The following is a 27,228-nucleotide window of genomic DNA, read 5'->3' as shown; positions in this document are numbered from 1 at the left end:
CTTGGCGCGGTGCACTCGGGGGCGGAGTCTCAGCGCGGCTTGGAGTGTCTCCTTGGCCTGAGCATTCCAATAGGCTGGGTCCCTCTCTTTCTCCAGCTCCTCTACATGAAAACAAAAACACAAAAGCACGTTACAGTTGAGACAATTGAGTAGACATTTTTCCTAGGGGACTTGGGTTCTGAGGAGGCATCAAAAAGGACAAAACCAGTTAAGAAACACCTTGATGTCTCAGAATAGTGGCAGCAGTCCTGATGGTGTGAGGAAGACTGCACACAAAAACAACGGAAAGACAAACAGTCCATCCATCCCGTTGTGTCATAACAATTTACATAAGCTGGATCTGACACACACACACACACACACAGACACACACTTTCTTTCTCTCCACTCACACACCTGACCACAATTACTTACGAACCACAGCTGAGGTTACCTGTGAGACGAACCAAGCCTAAGCTTACATGTGAGATGACTTTAAAAATGTAAAAAGAAAAGGAGATCCTCACAGACTAGGAGCTCGGATGCAATGATTTAATAACCACCATTTCAACAGGCAAGCTGTCGTCATCAGGGTAAAATACCTGTGAGACAAACCACGGCTGAGGTTAGCTGTGAGACTAACCACGGCTGAGGTTAGCTGTGAGCCCCATCCGCCCGTCCACCCAGACCACTGGTAATATTACCGGCAGGGACAAAGCCACTGCTGGGTCCTGAATCCTCACCTTCAGCTGTGACAATACTCCCGGTAACGGCAAGCAGGAGAGAGGCCAGGAGGAGAGGGAGCAGCCTGAAGGCCCAGCGTTGTGGTGATGCCTGCATCACTGGCCTGGAGGATGGAAAAGCTGTCCCACCGACCCACACAGCACTCAGGAGGAGAGGAGAGTGTACCTCCTCAGACCTCCAGCCCAGCCTTTTAAAAGCTCAGGGTGTGCTGTAAGCTAAGGGCCCTAGCCAGCTCATAGGCTTAGGCAGAGTGAGAGAGAGAGAGAGAGAGAAAGGGGAAGCAGGGACCACACAAGACCAAACTCCTCCAGTATCGTTCCACACTCAGAGGAGCCCCTTTCTCTTAAAAGGCTTGCCCCCCCCCCCCTCTCTCTCTCTCTTCCCTCCAGCTCACTCTCTAAAAATGTGTATTATTTAAAATGGAATTGATTCTTTGATGTGGGAAATGCTCTAATGGGTATTTTTATATGGTAGTTCATTTAACAGAAAGGAAAAATGGCTGCCCAATGTGTGTTGGCATTGACGTACTGTAGTGCAAATCACAAATGACTCTTTTCATTTCTTAAAAATGTGAGAATGTACAATTCCCCATTCTTATTCTTTGGGGATAATTTATTGAGTCATGATCTGAGCTGTGTTTTTCATGTTGGAAAAGGTTCAAATGTCAAATTTCCTTTGCTTTAAAGGGGAAATTCAATCCACAACAATGTGAAATGTGTTCCTTTCATGTAAAAGACCTTCTACCGTACGGTAGAAAATAATCCCGAAATGTTGGCTGTTTTGATGGGAAGTAATGGGATATAAAGTGGGTGGCATTTTTCTTCCGTGAGGTAGTGGAGATTGCCTGTGGTGTTAATATATTTTTTTTTAATCACACAAAGACAACAGTTAGCGTGTGAAACGAGGTGACAGGAACCAACATTGTTCCTCCTACAACCACTGACTGACTCTAAGGTTTGGGTCTTGATGTTGAATGTCGAATGTTGATGTGAACAAAAAACCCAAAAGGCTTGTAGAGGGGACTGCATCCTGTTATCCCTGTTGCCATGAGAAACCTCTGCCATTTCGCCAGTGACTCACACGCAGAGTAGCAGATTGTGGTTAGTCACGTGTACAGTGTGCCTAATCAAGCCTAATCAAAAAGAGGTATCAGAGCAGAGGGGCGTCACATGATTTGGCTAACAGAACATGTACCACCATGGTAACAGAATAACTAGAATGGGGGGAAATGTTTAACTTTTATTTAACAGGCAAGTCAAAGCTCCATTACAGAACATTGACTTGAATGGGAGGGGGTTGTGTGCTCAAGCAGTGGTGTAAAGTACTTCAGTAAAAATACTTTAAAGTACTACTTAAGTATTTTTGTGGGGTATCTGTACTTAAGTAAAAATACTTTAAAGTATTACTTAAGTATTTTTGTGGGGTATCTGTACTTAAGTAAAAATACTTTAAAGTATTACTTAAGTATTTTTGTGGGGTATCTGTACTTAAGTAAAAAATACTTTAAAGTATTACTTAAGTATTTTTGTGGGGTATCTGTACTTAAGTAAAAATACTTTAAAGTACTACTTAAGTATTTTTGTGGGGTATCTGTACTTAAGTAAAAATACTTTAAAGTATTACTTAAGTATTTTTGTGGGGTATCTGTCTTTACTATTTATATTTTACATGGAGTGTGCCACTTTCTTTATTTTGATAGTTTGGTCAGCACCTCCACACAAACTATTTTCTCTGCGTGTGCGCCAGCTCATGTTTTTTAATCTACTATTTGCATTTTTGACAACTTTTACTTCACTACATTCCTAAAGGAAATAATGTACTTTTTACTCCATACATTTTACGTGACACCCAAAAGTACTCGTTACATTTTGAATGCTTAGCAAGACAGGAAAATTGTCCAATTCACGGCACTTATCAAGACAACACATGGTCATCCCTCCTGCCTCTGATCTGGCGGACTCACTAAACACACATGCATATTTTGTAAATGATGTCTGAGTGTAAAAATAAGAAAATGGTGCCGTCTGCTTTTCTCTCATTTAAAATGATTTACACTTTCAGTATATTTGAGCAAAATTACATTTACTTTTGATACTTTAAGTATATTTAGAACCAAATACTTTTAGGCTGTTACTCAAGTAGTATTTTACTGAGTGACTTTTACTTTTACTTGAGTCATTTGCTATTAAGGTGTCTTTACTTTTATTCAAGTATGACAATTGGGTACTTTTTTCCACCACTGCGTTCAAGCCCTTCTATTTCTACGTGCACCAACACCAACCAAAATACCAGCGCAGACACGGGAGCCTCTGAGCTTGTGGAGGCGCGTCTGTCTATTATAATGAGGGATCTGTCTCTAGACTCTAAAAAGAAGGCTGGTTTATTTAGAGAGAGTTGCTGAGTTTCCATCAAGACAAGTGGAAATACCACAAGATCTGCCGGTCTTAACACGGCTTCTCTTCCACCAACAACTCACGTCCGTGAAGTTAATTACTTACTTAAAAAAGCGTGTTTTAACAGGCTGAGTTTTCCCTCTGAGTTTACCCTTCCACAGAAGGGTACGGCAGTCACCAAGTCTGACTTCTTAAGCAGATGACTGACGACTTACTGTGATAATTCTATTATGATGAACTTGTCAACACGCTCATGCTCCAAGACTCTATTACCGTGGAGAGAGAAAGAGTGGAATGTCATGGAAACTCACTTTATTATAACCCTAACTCTGTATACACCATTAAACACTAACCCTGAACACACCATTAAACACTAACCCTGAACACACCATTAAACACTAACCCTGAACACACCATTAAACACTAACCCTGAACACACCATTAAACACTAACCCTGAATACACCATTAAACACTAACCCTGAACACACCATTAAACACTAACCCTGAATACACCATTAAACACTAACCCTGAATACACCATTAAACACTAACCCTGAACACACCATTAAACACTAACCCTGAACACATCATTAAACACTAATCCTGAACACACCATTAAACACTAACCCTGTACACACCATTAAACACTAACCATATTTACACCATTAAACACTAACCCTGAATACACCATTAAACACTAACCCTGAACACACCATTAAACACTAACCATATTTACACCATTAAACACTAACCCTGAATACACCATTAAACACTAACCCTGTACACACCATTAAACACTAACTCTGTATACACCATTAAACACTAACCCTGAACACACCATTAAACACTAACCATATTTACACCATTAAACACTAACCCTGAATACACCATTAAACACTAACCCTGTACACACCATTAAACACTAACCCTGTACACACCATTAAACACTAACCCTGTACACACCATTAAACACTAACCCTGTACACACCATTAAACACTAGCCCTGAACACACCATTAAACACTAACCATATTTACACCATTAAACACTAACCCTGAATACACCATTAAACACTAACCCTGAACACACCATTAAACACTAACCCTGTACACACCATTAAACACTAACCATATTTACACCATTAAACACTAACCCTGAACACACCATTAAACACTAACCATATATACACCATTAAACACTAACCATATATACACCATTAAACACTAACCATATTTACACCATTAAACACTAACCCTGAACACACCATTAAACACTAACCCTGAACACACCATTAAACACTAACCCTGAACACACCATTAAACACTAACCCTGAATACACCATTAAACACTAACCCTGAACACACCATTAAACACTAACCCTGAACACATCATTAAACACTAACCCTGAACACACCATTAAACACTAACCCTGTACACATCATTAAACACGAACCATATTTACACCATTAAACACTAACCCTGAATACACCATTAAACACTAACCCTGAACACACCATTAAACACTAACCATATTTACACCATTAAACACTAACCCTGAATACACCATTAAACACTAACCCTGTACACACCATTAAACACTAACTCTGTATACACAATTAAACACTAACCCTGAACACACCATTAAACACTAACCATATTTACACCATTAAACACTAACCCTGAATACACCATTAAACACTAACCCTGTACACACCATTAAACACTAACCCTGTACACACCATTAAACACTAACCCTGTACACACCATTAAACACTAACCCTGTACACACCATTAAACACTAGCCCTGAACACACCATTAAACACTAACCATATTTACACCATTAAACACTAACCCTGAATACACCATTAAACACTAACCCTGAACACACCATTAAACACTAACCCTGTACACACCATTAAACACTAACCATATTTACACCATTAAACACTAACCCTGAACACACCATTAAACACTAACCATATATACACCATTAAACACTAACCATATATACACCATTAAACACTAACCATATTTACACCATTAAACACTAACCCTGAACACACCATTAAACACTAACCATATTTACACCATTAAACACTATAGCTAGTCTCCCATCCAGGGACCGACCAGGACCAACCCTGCTTGGGTGGCTTGGTGGATGCAGGGTGGTATGTTGGGAAAGTGTCCAGTAAAGTGACATTAAGAGGGTCGCCAGGGTAGGTTGCAAGTTCAAACCCCCGAGCTGACAAGGTTCAAATCTGTCTTTATGCCCCTGATCAAGGCAGTTAACCCTTCTGTTCCTAGGCTGTCATTGAAAATAAGAATTTGTTCTTAAATGACTTGCCTAGTTAAATAAAGGTTAAATAAATAAATAAAAGAGAAGAACACGTGAGTGACTACACAGCAGGAGTGAAGCCATTGTCCACATAAGATGCTAAAAACCCACATAATACCGAGTCCATAACCAAACTGGTTATGTGTTTAATTGTATATACAGAGTTAGTGTTTATGGTGTATACAGGGTTAGTGTTTACCTCTGAGGCTAAGCAGGGTCGGTCCCTAGATGGGAGACTAGCTATAGGTGAATGTGGAGAAAAGTTATCATGTGAAACATACATATTTTTCACGAGGGAAAGATGTACATGTGAAACTTCGCACGTGTCCGAAAACCACCTGTCTGAGACTTGTCAAAATGTCACATAAAAAAATAAAAAAATAAAATGTCACTAGATTTCTTTCATGGTTTTTTTCAAGATTGTGTGTATGTGAGAGAGAAAGAGAGAGAGCAATGGAGAGATATATGAAGAGAGGGAGAGAGAGAGAGAGCAATGGAGAGATATATGAAGAGAGAAAGAGAGAGAGCAATGGAGAGATATATGAAGAGAGAGAGAGAGAGAGTTAAGGAGAGATATATGAAGAGAGAGAGAGAGAGAGTAATGGAGAGACATATGAAGAGAGAAAGAGAGAGAGAGTAATGGAGACATATATGAAGAGAGAGAGAGAGAGCAATGGAGAGATATATGAAGAGAGAGCAATGGAGAGATATATGAAGAGAGAGAGAGAGAGAGTTAAGGAGAGATATATGAAGAGAGAGAGAGAGAGAGCAATGGAGAAATATATGAAGAGAGGGAGAGAGAGAGAGAGTAATGGAGAGATATATGAAGAGAGAGAGAGAGAGCAATGGAGAGACATATGAAGAGAGAGAGCAATGGAGAGATATATGAAGAGAGAGAGAGAGAGAGTTAAGGAGAGATATATGAAGAGAGGGAGAGAGAGAGAGAGTAATGGAGAGATATATGAAGAGAGAAAGAGAGAGAGAGTAATGGAGAGATATATGAAGAGAGGGAGAGAGAGAGAGAGTAATGGAGAGATATATGAAGAGAGAGAGAGAGTAATGGAGAGACATATGAAGAGAGAAAGAGAGAGAGAGCAATGGAGAGATATATGAAGAGAGAGAGAGAGAGAGAGTTAAGGAGAGATATATGAAGAGAGAGAGAGAGAGAGCAATGGAGAGATATATGAAGAGAGGGAGAGAGAGAGAGAGTAATGGAGAGATATATGAAGAGAGAGAGAGAGAGCAATGGAGAGAGATATGAAGAGAGAGAGAGAGAGAGCAATGGAGAGGCATATAAGGCCCTGCCCCGCCCCCCTTTCGGAAAAGCTGACCACGACTCCATTTTGTTGATCCCTGCCTACAGACAGAAACTAAAACAAGAGGCTCCCACGCTGAGGTCTGTCCAACGCTGGTCCGACCAAGCTGACTCCACACTCCAAGACTGCTTCCATCACGTGGACTGGGAGATGTTTCGTATTGCGTCAGATAACAACATTGACGAATACGCTGATTCGGTGTGCGAGTTCATTAGAACGTGCGTTGAAGATGTCGTTCCCATAGCAACGATTAAAACATTCCCTAACCAGAAACCGTGGATTGATGGCAGCATTCGTGTGAAACTGAAAGCGCGAACCACTGCTTTTAATCAGGGCAAGGTGTCTGGTAACATGACCGAATACAAACAGTGCAGCTATTCCCTCCGCAAGGCTATCAAACAAGCTAAGCGCCAGTACAGAGACAAAGTAGAATCTCAATTCAACGGCTCAGACACAAGAGGCATGTGGCAGGGTCTACAGTCAATCACGGACTACAGGAAGAAATCCAGCCCAGTCACGGACCAGGATGTCTTGCTCCCAGGCAGACTAAATAACTTTTTTGCCCGCTTTGAGGACAATACTGTGCCACTGACACGGCCTGCAACGAAAACATGCGGTCTCTCCTTCACTGCAGCCGAGGTGAGTAAGACATTTAAACGTGTTAACCCTCGCAAGGCTGCAGGCCCAGACGGCATCCCCAGCCGCGCCCTCAGAGCATGCGCAGACCAGCTGGCCGGTGTGTTTACGGACATATTCAATCAATCCCTATACCAGTCTGCTGTTCCCACATGCTTCAAGAGGGCCACCATTGTTCCTGTTCCCAAGAAAGCTAAGGTAACTGAGCTAAACGACTACCGCCCCGTAGCACTCACATCCGTCATCATGAAGTGCTTTGAGAGACTAGTCAAGGACCATATCACCTCCACCCTACCTGACACCCTAGACCCACTCCAATTTGCTTACCGCCCAAATAGGTCCACAGACGATGCAATCTCAACCACACTGCACACTGCCCTAACCCATCTGGACAAGAGGAATACCTATGTGAGAATGCTGTTCATCGACTACAGCTCGGCATTCAACACGATAGTACCCTCCAAGCTCGTCATCAAGCTCGAGACCCTGGGTCTCGACCCCGCCCTGTGCAACTGGGTACTGGACTTCCTGACGGGCCGCCCCCAGGTGGTGAGGGTAGGCAACAACATCTCCTCCCCGCTGATCCTCAACACTGGGGCCCCACAAGGGTGCGTTCTGAGCCCCCTCCTGTACTCCCTGTTTACCCACGACTGCGTGGCCACGCACGCCTCCAACTCAATCATCAAGTTTGCGGACGACACAACAGTGGTAGGCTTGATTACCAACAATGACGAGACGGCCTACAGGGAGGAGGTGAGGGCCCTCGGAGTGTGGTGTCAGGAAAATAACCTCACACTCAACGTCAACAAAACTAAGGAGATGATTGTGGACTTCAGGAAACAGCAGAGGGAACACCCCCCTATCCACATCGATGGAACAGTAGTGGAGAGGGTAGCAAGTTTTAAGTTCCTTGGCATACACATCACAGACAAACTGAATTGGTCCACTCACACAGACAGCATCGTGAAGAAGGCGCAGCAGCGCCTCTTCAACCTCAGGAGGCTGAAGAAATTCGGCTTGTCACCAAAAGCACTCACAAACTTCTACAGATGCACAATCGAGAGCATCCTGGCGGGCTGTATCACCGCCTGGTATGGCAACTGCACCGCCCTCAACCGTAAGGCTCTCCAGAGGGTAGTGAGGTCTGCACAACGCATCACCGGGGGCAAACTACCTGCCCTCCAGGACACCTACACCACCCGATGTCACAGGAAGATCATCAAGGACAGGAAGATCATCAAGGACATCAACCACCCGAGCCACTGCCTGTTCACCCCGCTGTCATCCAGAAGGCGAGAAGGAGGCGAGGTCGCCTCCAGAAGGAGAGGTCAGTACAGGTGCATCAAAGCTGGGACCGAGAGACTGAAAAACAGCTTCTATCTCAAGGCCATCAGACTGTTAAACAGCCACCACTAACATTGAGTGACTGCTGCCAACACACTGTCAATGACACTGACTCAACTCCAGCCACTTTAATAATGGGAATTGATGGGAAATGATGTAAATATATCACTAGCCACTTTAAACAATGCTACCTTATATAATGTTACTTACCCTACATTATTCATCTCATATGCATACGTATATACTGTACTCTATATCATCGACTGCATCCTTATGTAATACATGTATCACTAGCCACTTTAACTATGCCACTTTGTTTACATACTCATCTCATATGTTATACTGTACTCGATATCATCTACTGTATCTTGCCTATGCTGCTCTGTACCATCACTCATTCATATATCCTTATGTACATATTCTTTATCCCCTTACACTGTGTATAAGACAGTAGTTTTTTTGGAATTGTTAGTTAGATTACTTGTTCGTTATTACTGCATTGTCGGAACTAGAAGCACAAGCATTTGGCTACACTCGCATTAACATCTGCTAACCATGTGTATGTGACAAATACAATTGGATTTGATTTGATTTGAGATATATGAAGAGAGAGAGAGAGAGTAATGGAGAGATATATGAAGAGAGAAAGAGAGAGAGTAATGGAGAGATATATGAAAGAGAGAGAGAGTAATGGAGAGATATATGAAGAGAGAGAGATAGAGAGTTAAGGAGAGATATATGAAGAGAGAGAGAGCAATGGGGAGATATATGAAGAGAGAGAGAGAGCAATGGAGAGATATATGAAGAGAGGGAGAGAGTAATGGAGAGATATATGAAGAGAGAGAGAGTAATGGAGAGATATATGAAAGAGAGAGAGAGTAATGGAGAGATATATGAAGAGAGAGAGATAGAGAGTTAAGGAGAGATATATGAAGAGAGAGAGAGCAATGGGGAGATATATGAAGAGAGAGAGAGAGAGAGACAGAGGAATGGAGAGATATATGAAGAGAGAGAGAGAGAGAGAGAGAGAGTAATGGAGAGATATATGAAGAGAGAGAGATAGAGAGTTAAGGAGAGATATATGAAGAGAGAGAGAGCAATGGAGAGATATATGAAGAGAGGGAGAGGGAGAGAGTAATGGAGAGATATATGAAGAGAGAAAGAGGGAGAGAGTAATGGAGCGCTTCAGTGCATTCGGAAAGTATTCTGAAACCTTGACATTTTCCAGATGTTGCACCGTTACAGCCTTATTCTAAAATTGATTATTTTATTGTTTTGTTATCCTCAGCAATCTACACACAATTCCCCATAATGACAAAGTGAATACAGGTTGTTTTGCAAATGTATACATTTTTTTAAAACCAAAATAGTATTCAGACCCTTTGCTATGAGACTCAAAGTTGAGCTCAGGTGCATCCTGTTTCAGTTGATCATCCTTGAGATGCTTCTTCATCTTGATTGGAGTCCACCTGTGGTAAATTCAATTGATTGGACATGATTTGGAAAGGCACAAATCTGTGAGAGAGGGAGGGAGGGAGGGAGGGAGGGAGGGAGGGAGGGAGGGAGGGAGGGAGGGAGGGAGGGAGGGAGGGAGGGAGGGAGGGAGGGAGGGGAGGGAGGGAGGGAGGAGAACTGTGCCTCACAAGTAATACAACACATGATCAGTGTAATCAAATACCTATGTTATTTTCAATTTAAGCCTCGCCAGAATGCAGTAATAATGTAATGGGCCTAAAGCTTACTGCACAAACCTCATTGCTACAGAACTGTTTTTAATTAGTTCATGTTGCAAGTAATTTTGAAAAAAATCTGAGCGGTAGATCTCGGCCTGCAGTTTGACACAGAAAATGATCTTGACTGAAAAAAAGGTTTGTGACAACTGTTCTACAGTATTTATAATCACATTAGAATTTCCACTCTGCTCACCACTCTGCTATTCATGTTTGCTCCTCATTATGGATGTGTGCCCATTAAATTGTCAACCAAGATACAACACCTGAATATATATATATATATATATATATATACTGCAGAGCAGCAGCATCCACAGAAAAGACTAGCAGGTACAGCGCCACAAGCCTCATCTTGCCCCTTGTGCCCTAGGACATTACAGCATCTTGGTCCGTACAGCATCTTGGTCCGTACAGTATCATGGTCCGAACAGCATCTTGGCCCGTACAGTATCATGGTCCGTACAGCATCTTGGTCTGTACAGTATCATGGTCCGTACACCATCTTGGTCCGTACAGTATCATGGTCCGAACAGCATCTTGGCCCGTACAGTATCATGGTCCGTACAGCATCTTGGTCCGTACAGTATCATGGTCCGTACAGCATCTTGATCTGTACAGTATCATGGTCCATATAGCATCTTGGTCCGTACAGTATCTTGGTACATACAGTATCTTGGTACATACAGTATCTTGGTCTGTACAGTGTCTTGGTCCTCAGAATCTCTGACGTTGAGACATTCTATGTAAGTCTTGTATCCCTCTCTATGTGACCGTTAAACACCAGATCTGCAATCTGCCTCTTAAAACGCCTTCCACAACAATGGCTGGCAAAGTTTCTCACCTCTGGGAATTACAGAAGTCATAAATTATGGACGTAAACACTAGCTAGCTTCCATCCCCCTACTTCCACAGCGTAGCTCCTCATTTTATTGTGTTAAAGAGAGGGGGAAGGAGAAAAACAAAATAAAAACACCACTCACCTTTTGGTTTTGACCATTGACACACGTCCACGTCAGAAATATCCCAGTGCTTTGAAAGCTAGATGGCCCATTCCTGTTCTCTCTCTTCACCACAGCAGCACACTTGAAGTCAGACTAATAATTGTTGTTCTCTATCTTTGTGAACATAACCCTGTTAGGTATGTTCTGTCAGTTTCTCAGGTTGTGGGGCTTTGTAGCTAGCTATATGTAGGTTATTTCTTTGAATTTATTCGTGAGGAACCCGAAGAGGGACTCAGAGGGTTCATGAGAAGGAGAGAAAGAAATAGGCACAGGCACACATACTGTACACACACACACACACACACACACACACACACACACACACACACACACACACACACACACACACACACACACACACACACACACATACAATTAGAAACAGTCACAAAGAGACACAACCACAGCTGGCAAAGGAGTTATATGTAAACATACTGATATAATAGATACGGATATAATAAATATATAGATATACTGACATAATAGATATACTGATATAATAGATACGGATATAATAGATATACTGATATAATAGATACTGATATAATAGATATATAGATTTACTGATATAATAGATTTACTGATATAATAGATACGGATATAATAGATATACTGATATAATAGATATACTGATATAATAGATATATAGATATACTGATATAATAGATATATAGATATACTGATATAATAGATATACTGATATAATAGATATATAGATATACTGATATAATAGATATACTGATATAATAGATATATAGATATACTGATATAATAGATATACTGATATAATAGATATATAGATATACTGATATAATAGATATACTGATATAATAGATATATAGATATACTGATATAATAGATATATAGATATACTGATATAATAGATATATAGATATACTGATATAATAGATATATAGATATACTGATATTATAAATATATAGATATACTGATATAATAGATATATAGATATACTGATATAATAGATATACTGATATAATAGATATATAGATATACTGATATAATAGATATATAGATATACTGATATAATAGATATATAGATATACTGATATAATAGATATATAGATATACTGATATAATAGATATACTGATATAATAGATATATAGATATAATAGATATACTGATATAATAGATATATAGATATACTGATATAATAGATATATAGATATACTGATATAATAGATATATAGATATACTGATATAATAGATATACTGATATAATAGATATATAGATATACTGATATAATAGATATACTGATATAATAGATATATAGATATACTGATATAATAGATATATAGATATACTGATATAATAGATATACTGATATAATAGATATATAGATATACTGATATAATAGATATATAGATATAATAGATATACTGATATAATAGATATATAGATATACTGATATAATAGATATACTGATATAATAGATATATAGATATACTGATATAATAGATATATAGATATACTGATATAATAGATATACTGATATAATAGATATATAGATATAATAGATATACTGATATAATAGATATATAGATATACTGATATAATAGATATATAGATATACTGATATAATAGATATATAGATATAATAGATATACTGATATAATAGATATATAGATATACTGATATAATAGATATATAGATATACTGATATAATATATATTGATTGAACAGATAAACTGATATAATAGATACTGATATATAGATAGATATACTGATATAATAGATATACTGATATAATAGATATACTACTATAATAGATACTGATATAATAGATATACTGATATAATAGAAATACTGATATAATAGATATACTGATATAATAGATATACTGATATAATAGATATACTGATATAATAGATATACTGATATAATAGATATATAGATATACTGATATAATAGATATACTGATATAATAGATATACTGATATAGATATAATAGATATACTGATATAATAGATACTGATATATAGATATACTGTCTCAGCCTCCAGTATTTATGCTGCAGTAGTTTATGTGTCGGGGGGCTGGGGTCAGTTTGTTATATCTGGAGTACTTCTCCTGTCCTATTCGGTGTCCTGTGTGAATCTAAGTGTGCGTTCTCTAATTCTCTCCTTCTCTCTTTCTTTCTCTCTCTCGGAGGACCTGAGCCCTAGGACCATGCCCCAGGACTACCTGACATGATGACTCCTTGCTGTCCCCAGTCCACCTGGCCATGCTGCTGCTCCAGTTTCAACTTCCACCTGACTGTGCTGCTGCTCCAGTTTCAACTGTTCTGCCTTATTATTATTCGACCATGCTGGTCATTTATGAACATTTGAACATCTTGGCCATGTTCTGTTATAATCTCCACCCGGCACAGCCAGAAGAGGACTGGCCACCCCACATAGCCTGGTTCCTCTCTAGGTTTCTTCCTAGGTATTGGCCTTTCTAGGGAGTTTTTCCTAGCCACCGTGCTTCTACACCTGCATTGCTTGCTGTTTGGGGTTTTAGGCTGGGTTTCTGAACAGCACTTTGAGATATCAGCTGATGTACGAAGGGCTATATAAATAAATTTGATTTGATTTGATTTAATAGAAGCTGATATAATAGATACTGATATATAGATATACTGATATAATAGATACTGATATATAGATATACTGATATAATAGATAGTGATATATAGATATACTGATATAATAGATACTGATATATAGATATACTGATATAATAGATACTGATATATAGATAGATATACTGATATAATAGATATACTGATATAATAGATACTGATATAAAATAAACTGATATAATAGATATGAATGATATACAGATAATATATATACTTATATAATAGATTTTTGTGACACAAACCTTGTATGGATGGTCAACCAGTGGCTACATTGACAGGGACCTGTTCAAGAAGTGGTTTCAGCACTTCACTAAGCATGCAGTGAAGGAGCGTCCTCTCCTTCTCCTCTTTTGATTGGTTACAAGAGCCACATGGACCCGGAGGTGCTCACGGTGGCACAAAGGGAAGGAGCTATACTTCTTTGTCTTCCACCACACTGCACCCACGTCCTTCAGCCTCTGGACTTGGCATACTTTGGCATAGTTGGGCGGCAGGGTAGCCTAGTGGTTAGAGCGTTGGACTAGTAACCGGAAGGTTGCAAGTTCAAACCCCTGAGCTGACAAGGTACAAAATCTGTCGTTCTGCCCCTGAACGGGCAGTTAACCCACTGTTCCTAGGCCGTCATTGAAAATAAGAATTTGTTCTTAACTGACTTGCCTAGTTAAATAAAGGTTATATATATATATATAGTTCTCCAAGGTAGCTGGAGACCTCAGCCAATTTAACCACTCCTACATGGTCAACAAATCAGAATTTGCCAGAGTATTCCGCTACCCGAAGGGTTTAAGAAGTTTGGCTTGTTCCCCTTCAGCCATTGAAGGGTCCCATTTAATGCCGTCTCGGTCCCTACCGGGTCACCGCCTCTCCTGGAACCAGCAGCACTGTGCCATCCATCAACACTTCCTCCCCAGCGACCACAGAAGGACCCTCAGTCCCAGCTCCAGTCCCTGCTCCATTCCCAGTCCTGCTCCAGTCCCAGTCCCAGCTCCAGTCCCAGTCCCTGCTACAGTCCATGTCCCAGCTCCAGTCCCAGTCCCTGCTCCAGTCCTAGTCCCTGCTCCAGTCCCAGCTCCAGTCCTAGTCCCTGCTCCAGTCCCAGTTCCAGCTCCAGTCCCAGTCCCTGCTCCAGTCCCTGCTACAGTCCATGTCCCAGCTCCAGTCCCAGTCCCAGTCCCTGCTCCAGTCCTAGTCCCTGCTCCAGTCCCAGCTCCAGTCCTATCCCTGCTCCAGTCCTAGTCCCTGCTCCAGTCCCAGCTCCAGTCCTAGTCCCTGCTCCAGTCCCAGCTCCAGTCCTAGTCCCTGCTCCAGTCCCAGCTCCAGTCCTAGTCCCTGCTCCAGTTCCAGCTCCAGTCCTATTACCTGCTCCAGTCGCTGCTCCAGTCCTAGTCCCTGCTCCAGTCCTAGTCCCTGCTCCAGTCCCAGCTCCAGTCCTAGTCCCTGCTCCAGTCCTAGTCCATGCTCCAGTCCCAGTTCCAGTCCTAGTCCCTGCTCCAGTCCTAGTCCCTGCTCCAGTCCCAGCTCCAGTCCTAGTCCCTGCTCCAGTCCCAGCTCCAGTCCTAGTCCCAGCTCCAGTCCATGTCCCAGCTCCAGTCCTAGTCCCTGCTCCAGTCCCAATCCCAGTCCCAGCTCCAGTCCATGTCCCAGCTCCAGTCCCAGTCCCTGCTCCAGTCCTAGTCCCTGCTCCAGTCCCAGTCCCAGTCCCAGCTCCAGTCCCAGTCCCTGCTCCAGTCCCAGCTCTAGTCCCAGTCCCAGCTCTAGCCCCAGTCCCAGCTCCAGTCCCAGGAGAGGGGTGAGAAGGAGAGGGCCGAGGCAGAGGAGAAAGAGCATCGGCCTTCCCTCAGAACACAGAAGGAACAGGAGAGGGCTGCCATGGATGAGACAGTTGACGCCATCGCCTCTGCTGCAGCGGGTGGCTGCAACCACTCCTGACAGCCGAGTCACCACCGCCAGTGCCTCCCAGTGTGTAACCCCTGTAAGAGCTGCCGGAGCCCCCAGCTGCAGAAGAAGGCCACATGCCTACTCTCCCGGGCACACCCATCGTCGTCCCCTCAACCCAACCATTACAAACACCAGCTCCTCCAAGCCATCCTCTGCGGTTTCGTCCACCACCACCACGATGCACACCACTCCCCCTTGTCTGTCACCACCAACGCGGCATCCTCTGGACCGACTGCCTCCTTCGTCTCCCCTGGTTACACCACCTTAGTGGTGGTGTCCCTGCCCTCTGCAAATTGAATACAGCCACCTCCACAGGTAAACACGTGTCAAATTAAGAAATATATGACTGTTTATGTTTTAATAAATCTATAAATGTTCAAACTTTTTTTCTCTCTTTAAATATCTACAGTCCATATATACAGTCCATATATACAGTCCATATATACAGTCCATATATACAGTCCATAGCACCAATCCATATCAACAGTCCATAGCACCAATCCATATCAACAGTCCATATATACAGTCCATATATACAGTCCATAGCACCAGTCCATATATACAGTCCATATATACAGTCCATATATACAGTCCATATCAACAGTCCATATATACAGTCCATAGCACCAATCCATATCAACAGTCCATATATACAGTCCATATATACAGTCCATATATACAGTCCATATATACAGTCCATATATACAGTCCATAGCACCAGTCCATATATACAGTCCATATATACAGTCCATATATACAGTCCATATATACAGTCCATATATACAGTCCATAGCACCAATCCATATATACAGTCCATATATACAGTCCATATATACAGTCCATATATACAGTCCATAGCACCAATCCATATCAACAGTCCATATATACAGTCCATATCACCAGTCCATATATACAGTCCATATATACAGTCCATAGCACCAGTCCATATATACAGTCCATAGCACCAGTCCATATATACAGTCCATATCACCAGTCCATATATACAGTCCATATATACAGTCCATATCAACAGTCCATATATACAGTCCATATATACAGTCCATATCAACAGTCCATAGCACCAGTCCATATCAACAGTCCATATATACAGTCCATATCTACAGTCCATAGCACCAGTCCATATATACAGTCCATATATACAGTCCATAGCACCAATCCATATCAACAGTCCATAGCATCAGTCCATATCAACAGTCCATATATACAGTCCATATATACAGTCCATATCAACAGTCCATAGCACCAGTCCATATCAACAGTCCATATCAACAGTCCATATCAACAGTCCATAGCACCAATCCATATCAACAGTCCATATATACAGTCCATATAAACAGTCCATATATACAGTCCATATATACAGTCCATATAAACAGTCCATATATACAGTCCATATATACAGTCCATATCAACAGTCCATAGCACCAATCCATATCAACAGTCCATAGCACCAATCCATATCAACAGTCCATATATACAGTCCATAGCACCAATCCATAGCAACAGTCCATATATACAGTCCATAGCACCAATCCATATCAACAGTCCATATCAACAGTCCATATCAACAGTCCATAGCACCAATCCATATCAACAGTCCATAGCATCAGTCCATATCAACAGTCCATATATACAGTCCATATATACAGTCCATATCAACAGTCCATAGCACCAGTCCATATCAACAGTCCATATCAACAGTCCATAGCACCAGTCCATAGCACCAGTCCATATCAACAGTCCATAGCACCAGTCCATAGCACCAGTCCATATCTACAGTCCATATATACAGTCCATATATACAGTCCATATCAACAGTCCATATCAACAGTCCATATCAACAGTCCATAGCACCAGTCCATATATACAGTCCATATATACAGTCCATATCTACAGTCCATATATACAGTCCAAATCAACAGTCCATAGCACCAATCCATATCAACAGTCCATATATACAGTCCATATATACAGTCCATAGCACCAATCCATATATACAGTCCATATATACAGTCCATAGCACCAGTCCATATATACAGTCCATATATACAGTCCATATATACAGTCCATATATACAGTCCATATCACCAGTCCATATATACAGTCCATATCAACAGTCCATATATACAGTCCATATATACAGTCCATATATACAGTCCATAGCACCAATCCATATATACAGTCCATATCAACAGTCCATATATACAGTCCATATCAACAGTCCATATATACAGTCCATATCAACAGTCCATATATACAGTCCATATCAACAGTCCATATACAGTCCATATATACAGTCCATATATACAGTCCATAGCACCAATCCATATATACAGTCCATATATACAGTCCATATATACAGTCCATATCAACAGTCCATATATACAGTCCATATCTACAGTCCATATCAACAGTCCATATATACAGTCCATATATACAGTCCATATATACAGTCCATATCTACAGTCCATATCAACAGTCCATATCAACAGTCCATATATACAGTCCATATATACAGTCCATATATACAGTCCATAGCACCAATCCATATATACAGTCCATATCAACAGTCCATAGCACCAATCCATATCAACAGTCCATATATACAGTCCATATATACAGTCCATATCAACAGTCCATATATACAGTCCATATCTACAGTCCATATCAACAGTCCATATCAACAGTCCATATCAACAGTCCATATATACAGTCCATATCAACAGTCCATATCTACAGTCCATATATACAGTCCAAATCAACAGTCCATAGCACCAGTCCATATATACAGTCCATATATACAGTCCAAATCAACAGTCCATAGCACCAGTCCATATCAACAGTCCATATATACAGTCCATATATACAGTCCAAATCAACAGTCCATAGCACCAGTCCATATCAACAGTCCATATATACAGTCCATATATACAGTCCATATCAACAGTCCATATATACAGTCCATATCAACAGTCCATAGCAACAGTCCATATCAACAGTCCATATATACAGTCCATATCAACAGTCCATAGCACCAGTCCATATCAACAGTCCATATCAACAGTCCATATCAACAGTCCATATATACAGTCCATATATACAGTCCATATATACAGTCCATATATACAGTCCATATAAACAGTCCATAGCACCAGCCATCAAGGCATGTCCACCTCCTCCAAAACTTCTGCAGCTTCCTCCAGGGGTATTGATATATGAAAAGGTAAAAAGGGTATTCATGCTCTGTCTAGCACTATTTTTTGTCTCACAACGCAGCACAGAAAAGGAAGTGAAAAGCTCCACCGGCCACCTCTGTCACACCACCCATGACACCACTCTCAGGTGCTTTATAATCTGTTGGTTTCTCACAGTTGTATCAATTACTATTGTTGCTGTAGTACCTCTACATTTTGCAAAACCACGTTAATCAATTTGATGCGCTTAATTGAAATGTTTTCATATATAAGAAGACACCAACTGCTGTGCACACTGTGGGGAGCCTGATCCGCCAGCAAGCTCCCCGCGGGAGTGTAGGTACGAGGTGCCAGGGGTGTGCTGTGACTTCTGCCAGTACTGGTTCTACTGCAGGGGTGTGCTGTGACTTCTGCCAGTACTGGTTCTACTGCAGGGGTGTGCTGTGACTTCTGCCAGTACTGGTTCTACTGCAGGGGTGTGCTGTGACTTCTGCCAGTACTGGTTCTACTGCAGGGGTGTGCTGTGACTTCTGCCAGTACTGGTTCTACTGCAGGGGTGTGCTGTGACTTCTGCCAGTACTGGTTCTACTGCAGGGGTGTGCTGTGACTTCTGCCAGTACTGGTTCTACTGCAGGGGTGTACTGTGACTACTGCCAGTACTGGTTCTACTGCAGGGGTGTGCTGTGACTTCTGCCAGTACTGGTTCTACTGCAGGGGTGTACTGTGACTACTGCCAGTACTGGTTCTACTGCAGGGGTGTGCAGTGGGATCCAGAGTATCTATTTACATAATAGATTTGATGGATACTGATGTAATAGATATGCTGATATAAAAAAAATGCTAATATAATAGATATATAGATATACTGATATAATAGATGTACTGATAAAATAGATGTACTGATAAAATAGATTGATATAATAGATATACTGATATATTTGATATATAGATATACTGGCATAAATATATATATATCGGTATAATAGATATATAGATATACTAATATAATAGATATATAGATATACTGATATAATAGATATATAGATATACTGATATTATAAATATATAGATATACTTATATAATAGATATATAGATATACTGATATAATATATATATAGTTAAACTGATATAATAGAGATGCTGATATAATAGATATGCTGATATAATAGATATTTAGTTATACTGATATAATAGATATATAGATATACTGATATAATAGATATATAGATATACTGATATAATAGATATATAGATATACTGATATAATAGATATATAGATATACTGATATAATAGATATATAGATATACTGATATAATAAATATATAGATATACTGATATAATAGATATACTTATATAATAGATATATAGATACTGATATAATGGATATATAGATATACTGATATAATAAATATATAGATATACTGATATAATAGATATACTTATATAATAGATATATAGATATACTGATATAATAGATATATAGATATACTGATATAATAGATATATAGATATACTGATATAATAGATATATAGATATACTGATATAATAGATATAATAGATATACTGATATATAGATATGCTGATATAATAGATATATAGATATACTGATATAGATATATAGATATACTGATATAATAGATATATAGATATACTGATATAATAGATATATAGATATACTGATATAATAGATATACTGATATAATAGATATATAGATATACTGATATAATAGATATAATAGATATATAGATATACTGATATAATAGATATATAGATATACTGATATAATAGATATAATAGATATATAGATATACTGATATAATAGATATAATAGATATATAGATATACTGATATAATAGATATAATAGATATACTGATATAATAGATATATAGATATAATAGATATATAGATATACTGATATAATAGATATATAGATATACTGATATAATAGATATATAGATATACTGATATAATAGATATAATAGATATACTGATATATAGATATGCTGATATAATAGATATATAGATATACTGATATAGATATATAGATATACTGATATAATAGATATAATAGATATACTGATATATAGATATGCTGATATAATAGATATATAGATATACTGATATAGATATATAGATATACTGATATAATAGATATATAGATATACTGATATAATAGATATATAGATATACTGATATAATAGATATACTGATATAATAGATATATAGATATACTGATATAATAGATATATAGATATACTGATATAATAGATATATAGATATACTGATATAATAGATATAATAGATATATAGATATACTGATATAATAGATATAATAGATATACTGATATAATAGATATATAGATATAATAGATATATAGATATACTGATATAATAGATATACTGATATAATAGATATATAGATATACTGATATAATAGATATAATAGATATATAGATATACTGATATAATAGATATATAGATATACTGATATAATAGATATATAGATATACTGATATAATAGAAACTGATATATAGATATGCTGATATAATAGATATAATATACTGATATAGATATATAGATATACTGATATAATAGATATATAGATATACTGATATAATAGATATATAGATATACTGATATAATAGATATACTGATATAATAGATATATAGATATACTGATATAATAGATATAATAGATATATAGATATACTGATATAATAGATATATAGATATACTGATATAATAGATATAATAGATATATAGATATACTGATATAATAGATATAATAGATATATAGATATACTGATATAATAGATATAATAGATATACTGATATAATAGATATATAGATATAATAGATATATAGATATACTGATATAATAGATATATAGATATACTGATATAACAGATATATAGATATATAGATATACTGATATAATAGATATAATAGATATATAGATATACTGATATAATAGATATAATAGATATATAGATATACTGATATAATAGATATATAGATATACTGATATAATAGATATAATAGATATATAGATATACTGATATAATAGATATAATAGATATATAGATATACTGATATAATAGATATAATAGATATATAGATATACTGATATAATAGATATATAGATATACTGATATAATAGATATAATAGATATATAGATATACTGATATAATAGATATATAGATATACTGATATAATAGATATAATAGATATATAGATATACTGATATAATAGATATAATAGATATACTGATATAATAGATATATAGATATAATAGATATATAGATATACTGATATAATAGATATATAGATATACTGATATAATAGATATATAGATATACTGATATAATAGATATGCTGATTTCATAGATGTATAGATATACTGATATAATAGATATACTGATTTCATAGATGTATAGATATACTAATATAATAGATATACTGATATAATAGATATATAGATATACTGATATAATGGATATATAGATATACTGATATAATAGATATATAGATATAATAGATATATAGATATACTGATATAATAGATATACTGATATAATGGATATATAGATATACTGATATAATAAATATATAGATATACTGATATAATAGATATATAGATATACTGATATAATAGATATATAGATATACTGATATAATGGATATATAGATATACTGATATAATAAATATATAGATATACTGATATAATAGTTATACTGATATAATAAATATATAGATATACTGATATAATAAATATATAGATATACTGATATAATAGATATATAGTTATACTGATATAATAAATATATAGATATACTGATATAATAGATATATAGATATACTGATATAATAGATATATAGTTATACTGATATAATAAATATATAGATATACTGATATAGATATATAGATATACTGATATAATAGATATATAGATATACTGATATAATAGATATATAGATATACTGATATAATAGATATATAGATATACTGATATAATAGATATACTGATATAATAGATATATAGATATACTGATATAATAGATATATAGATATACTGATATAATAAATATATAGATATACTGATATAATAGATATATAGATATACTGATATAATAGATATACTGATATAATAGATATATAGATATACTGATATAATAGATATATAGATATACTGATATAATAGATATACTGATATAATAGATATATAGATATACTGATATAATAGATATATAGATATACTGATATAATAGATATATAGATATACTGATATAATAGATTATACTGATATAATATATATATAAGATATGCTGACATAATATATATATATAGATATACTGATATAATAAATATATAGATATACTGATATAATATATATATAGATATGCTGACATAATAGATATATAGATATACTGATATAATAAATATATAGTTATACTGATATAATAGTTATATAGATATATAGAATACTGATATAATAGATATATAGATATACTGATATAATAGATATATAGATATACTGATATAATAGATATATAGATATACTGATATAATAGATATATAGATATACTGATAATAGATATATAGATATACTGATATAATAGATATATAGATATATAGATATACTGATATAATAGATATATAGATATACTGATATAATAGATATATAGATATACTGATATAATAGATATACTGATATAATAGATATATAGATATACTGATATAATAGATATACTGATATAATAGATATATAGATATACTGATATAATAGATATATAGATATACTGATATAATAGATATATAGATATACTGATATAATAGATATACTGATATAATATATATATATATATAGATATGCTGACATAAGATATATATATAGATATACTGATATAATAAATATATAGATATACTGATATAATATATATATAGATATGCTGACATAATAGATATATAGATATACTGATATAATAAATATATAGTTATACTGATATAATAGTTATACGGATATAATAGATACACTGATATAATAAATATATAGATATACTGATATAATAGACATATAGATATACTGATATAATACATATGATGATATAATATATACTGACATAATAGATATGCTTGTCACGTTCTGACCTTTATTTCCTTTGTTTTGTCATTATTTAGTATGGTCAGGGCGTGAGTTGGGTGGGCAGTCTATGTTTGTTTTTCTATGATTTGGGTATTTCTATGTTTCGGCCTAGTATGGTTCTCAATCAGAGGCAGGTGTCATTAGTTGTCTCTGATTGAGAATCATACTTAGGTAGCCTGGGTGTCACTGTGTGTTTGTGGGTGATTGTTCCTGTCTCTGTGTTTGCACCAGATAGGACTGTTTTGAGTTTTCACATTTCTTGTTTTTGTTAGTTTGTTCATGTGAAGTGATTTATTAAAACATGAATCAAAACAACCACGCTGCGCTTTGGTCCGTCTGACGGCTGGTATCTGACGGCTGGTATCTGACGGCTGGTATCTGACGGCTGGTATCTGACGGCTGGTATCTGACGGCTGGTATCTGACGGCTGGTATCTGAATGCTGGTATCTGACGGCTGGTATCTGACGGCTGGTATCTGACGGCTGGTATCTGAAGGCTGGTATCTGACGGCTGGTATCTGAAGGCTGGTATCTGACGGCTGGTATCTGACGGCTGGTATCTGACGGCTGGTATCTGACGGCTGGTATCTGACGGCTGGTATCTGAAGGCTGGTATCTGAAGGCTGGTATCTGAAGGCTGGTATCTGACGGCTGGTATCTGACGGCTGGTATCTGAAGGCTGGTATCTGACGGCTGGTATCTGAGGCTGGTATCTGACGGTGGTATCTGACGGCTGGTATCTGAAGGCTGGATCTGACGGCTGGTATCTGACGGCTGGTATCTGAAGGCTGGTATCTGAAGGCTGGTATCTGAAGGCTGGTATCTGAAGGCTGGTATCTGACGGCTGGTATCTGACGGCTGGTATCTGAAGGCTGGTATCTGAAGGCTGGTATCTGAAGGCTGGTATCTGAAGGCTGGTATCTGACGGCTGGTATCTGACGGCTGGTATCTGACGGCTGGTATCTGACGGCTGGTATCTGACGGCTGGTATCTGACGGCTGGTATCTGACGGCTGGTATCTGACGGCTGGTATCTGAAGGGCTGGTATCTGACGGCTGGTATCTGACGGCTGGTATCTGACGGCTGGTATCTGACGGCTGGTATCTGACGGCTGGTATCTGACGGCTGGTATCTGACGGCTGGTATCTGACGGCTGGTATCTGACGGCTGTATCTGACGGCTGGTATCTGACGGCTGGTATCTGACGGCTGGTATTTTGTTGCCAGGTTTTGTTATTATACCTGTTTTATTTCGTGGTACCGGTATTTTTCCGCACCATAGTATTGTGTTTATACTGGTGTTATCTTGTATTAAATACCTTGTCCACGCATCTCAGCTCTCCTGCGCCTGACTCCTTTCACCAGTTACCCACAGCCTTGACAGATATACTGATGTAATCGATACTGATATAATAGATATACTGATACAAAAGGGGACGAGAAGGCAGTAGTATCCAAGAAGGATTTGATGGCGATCCTAGTGAGAAAAAAAACTGTACTCTTTAGTCAACTCTCAATCTAACCTGTATTTTCTCTACTTCAAAAGACATCTCCATTGGGAAGTGATGTTAGTAACAACATAAATCTAAATTGAAATAAAAAATGTCATGTTGTCCTAGACATAGTACATTAACATATAAATACCAGGAAAGAGCTAACCTATTTAATCACATTCAAACTCCATTGAAACCAAATTACCTCCAGCTGTTTCATTTATTTTCACCATATAATAACCCTCCATCGACCGGGCACATAGACATGCATAGATACCCGCTGCCAGATAGTGAAATGAGAACGAGACTGTCAGCATTTTATGGTGGTCAACGTCTCCTTTATTAACGTGGAGAGAGTCTGTGTGGTTGTGCATGGTGGTCAACGTCTGTTTGTGTCTGTATGTCTGCTGACTTGACCATGCTGGTGTTTTCTTTTCCTGACAGACGCGGCAGTTTCACCATTAAGGAGAGGCTGTGTGTGTGTGTGTCCTGCTGACTTGACGGTGCGAGTGGTTTCTTTTCCTAAAGGACGCCTGCCTGCTCAGGCACCGAGGGTAATCTTTCCTGCACGGTCACCGGGGCGTGACGTTCCAGTTACCGCACATGAGGGAACATGTTACCCAATAAGGAGGTCAACAGTTCCACCAATGGGGTTTGAGGTCAGACCCTGGTTTATTTACTCAGGGGGGGCGTGCATGTAGCTAGAAAGGCCCCAGTCCAAAAACATCCTCTTGCGGTGACCTCCACGTCAAACAGGTGTTGACCAGACATAGCCTATTAGCTGGAGAGAAGCTTACCACTCTGGAGCTCTGGATCATGGTGCTTCTATCGTTCAACCGGTGAAAGGATGTATCTCAATAGTCTAAATGGATATCCTCTCCTTGTCTCCTTCCCTTCAACTTCTCTGATTTGATATCAAATCCTTTGTTTCTACTAGTGGACCTTTCTGCTTTGCCTATGAGAGGAAGCAAATAGAGAAAGACAATGAAGACTAGCGAGATTCACCCATGATTGTTCTTGTTTCCAGTTTATTAGCTGGGGAATGGATTTCTTCTCAATTAAAACATCTGTTTTATTGCGTTGCTAAGGATTTTATACAATGGTCTCGCTAGATATCAAACACAGTTATGTATGAGTCAGTTTTCTGCATTGGTTTTCACTGGAAGTAACACAGGACACCATCACCGTGGGCTGTAGATGGCGAACATGGTCTATGACGAACATACTATAAATGCAAGAGTCCTTTGTCGGTTGTGGCCTGTCTAAATTAATAAATGGAGAGATATATATATATATGTATGTAGG

General features: G+C 37.7%; 1 protein-coding gene across 1 annotated transcript in view; it reads right to left on the bottom strand.

Annotated features, from left to right (window-relative positions):
- The window catches only part of alpi.1 (alkaline phosphatase, intestinal, tandem duplicate 1), a 51,943-nt gene extending 26,181 nt beyond the window's left edge, over positions 1-25,762 (bottom strand). Inside the window, exons 1-3 of the mRNA XM_031822210.1 lie at positions 25,750-25,762; positions 24,773-25,639; positions 1-101 (exon numbers count right to left, since the gene is read on the bottom strand). The exon at positions 1-101 is cut by the window's left edge and continues 25 nt beyond it. Coding sequence (XP_031678070.1) covers positions 1-101; positions 24,773-25,639; positions 25,750-25,762 — 981 coding nt within the window. The remainder of the gene's footprint in view (positions 102-24,772; positions 25,640-25,749) is intronic.
- Positions 25,763-27,228: the final 1,466 nt, after the last annotated feature.

Source organism: Oncorhynchus kisutch, linkage group LG4, assembly GCF_002021735.2.
Source record: "Oncorhynchus kisutch isolate 150728-3 linkage group LG4, Okis_V2, whole genome shotgun sequence".
Lineage (NCBI taxonomy): Eukaryota > Metazoa > Chordata > Actinopteri > Salmoniformes > Salmonidae > Oncorhynchus > Oncorhynchus kisutch.
Note: the sequence above shows the minus strand (reverse complement) of the source record. Positions and strands in the feature narration are given on the sequence as shown.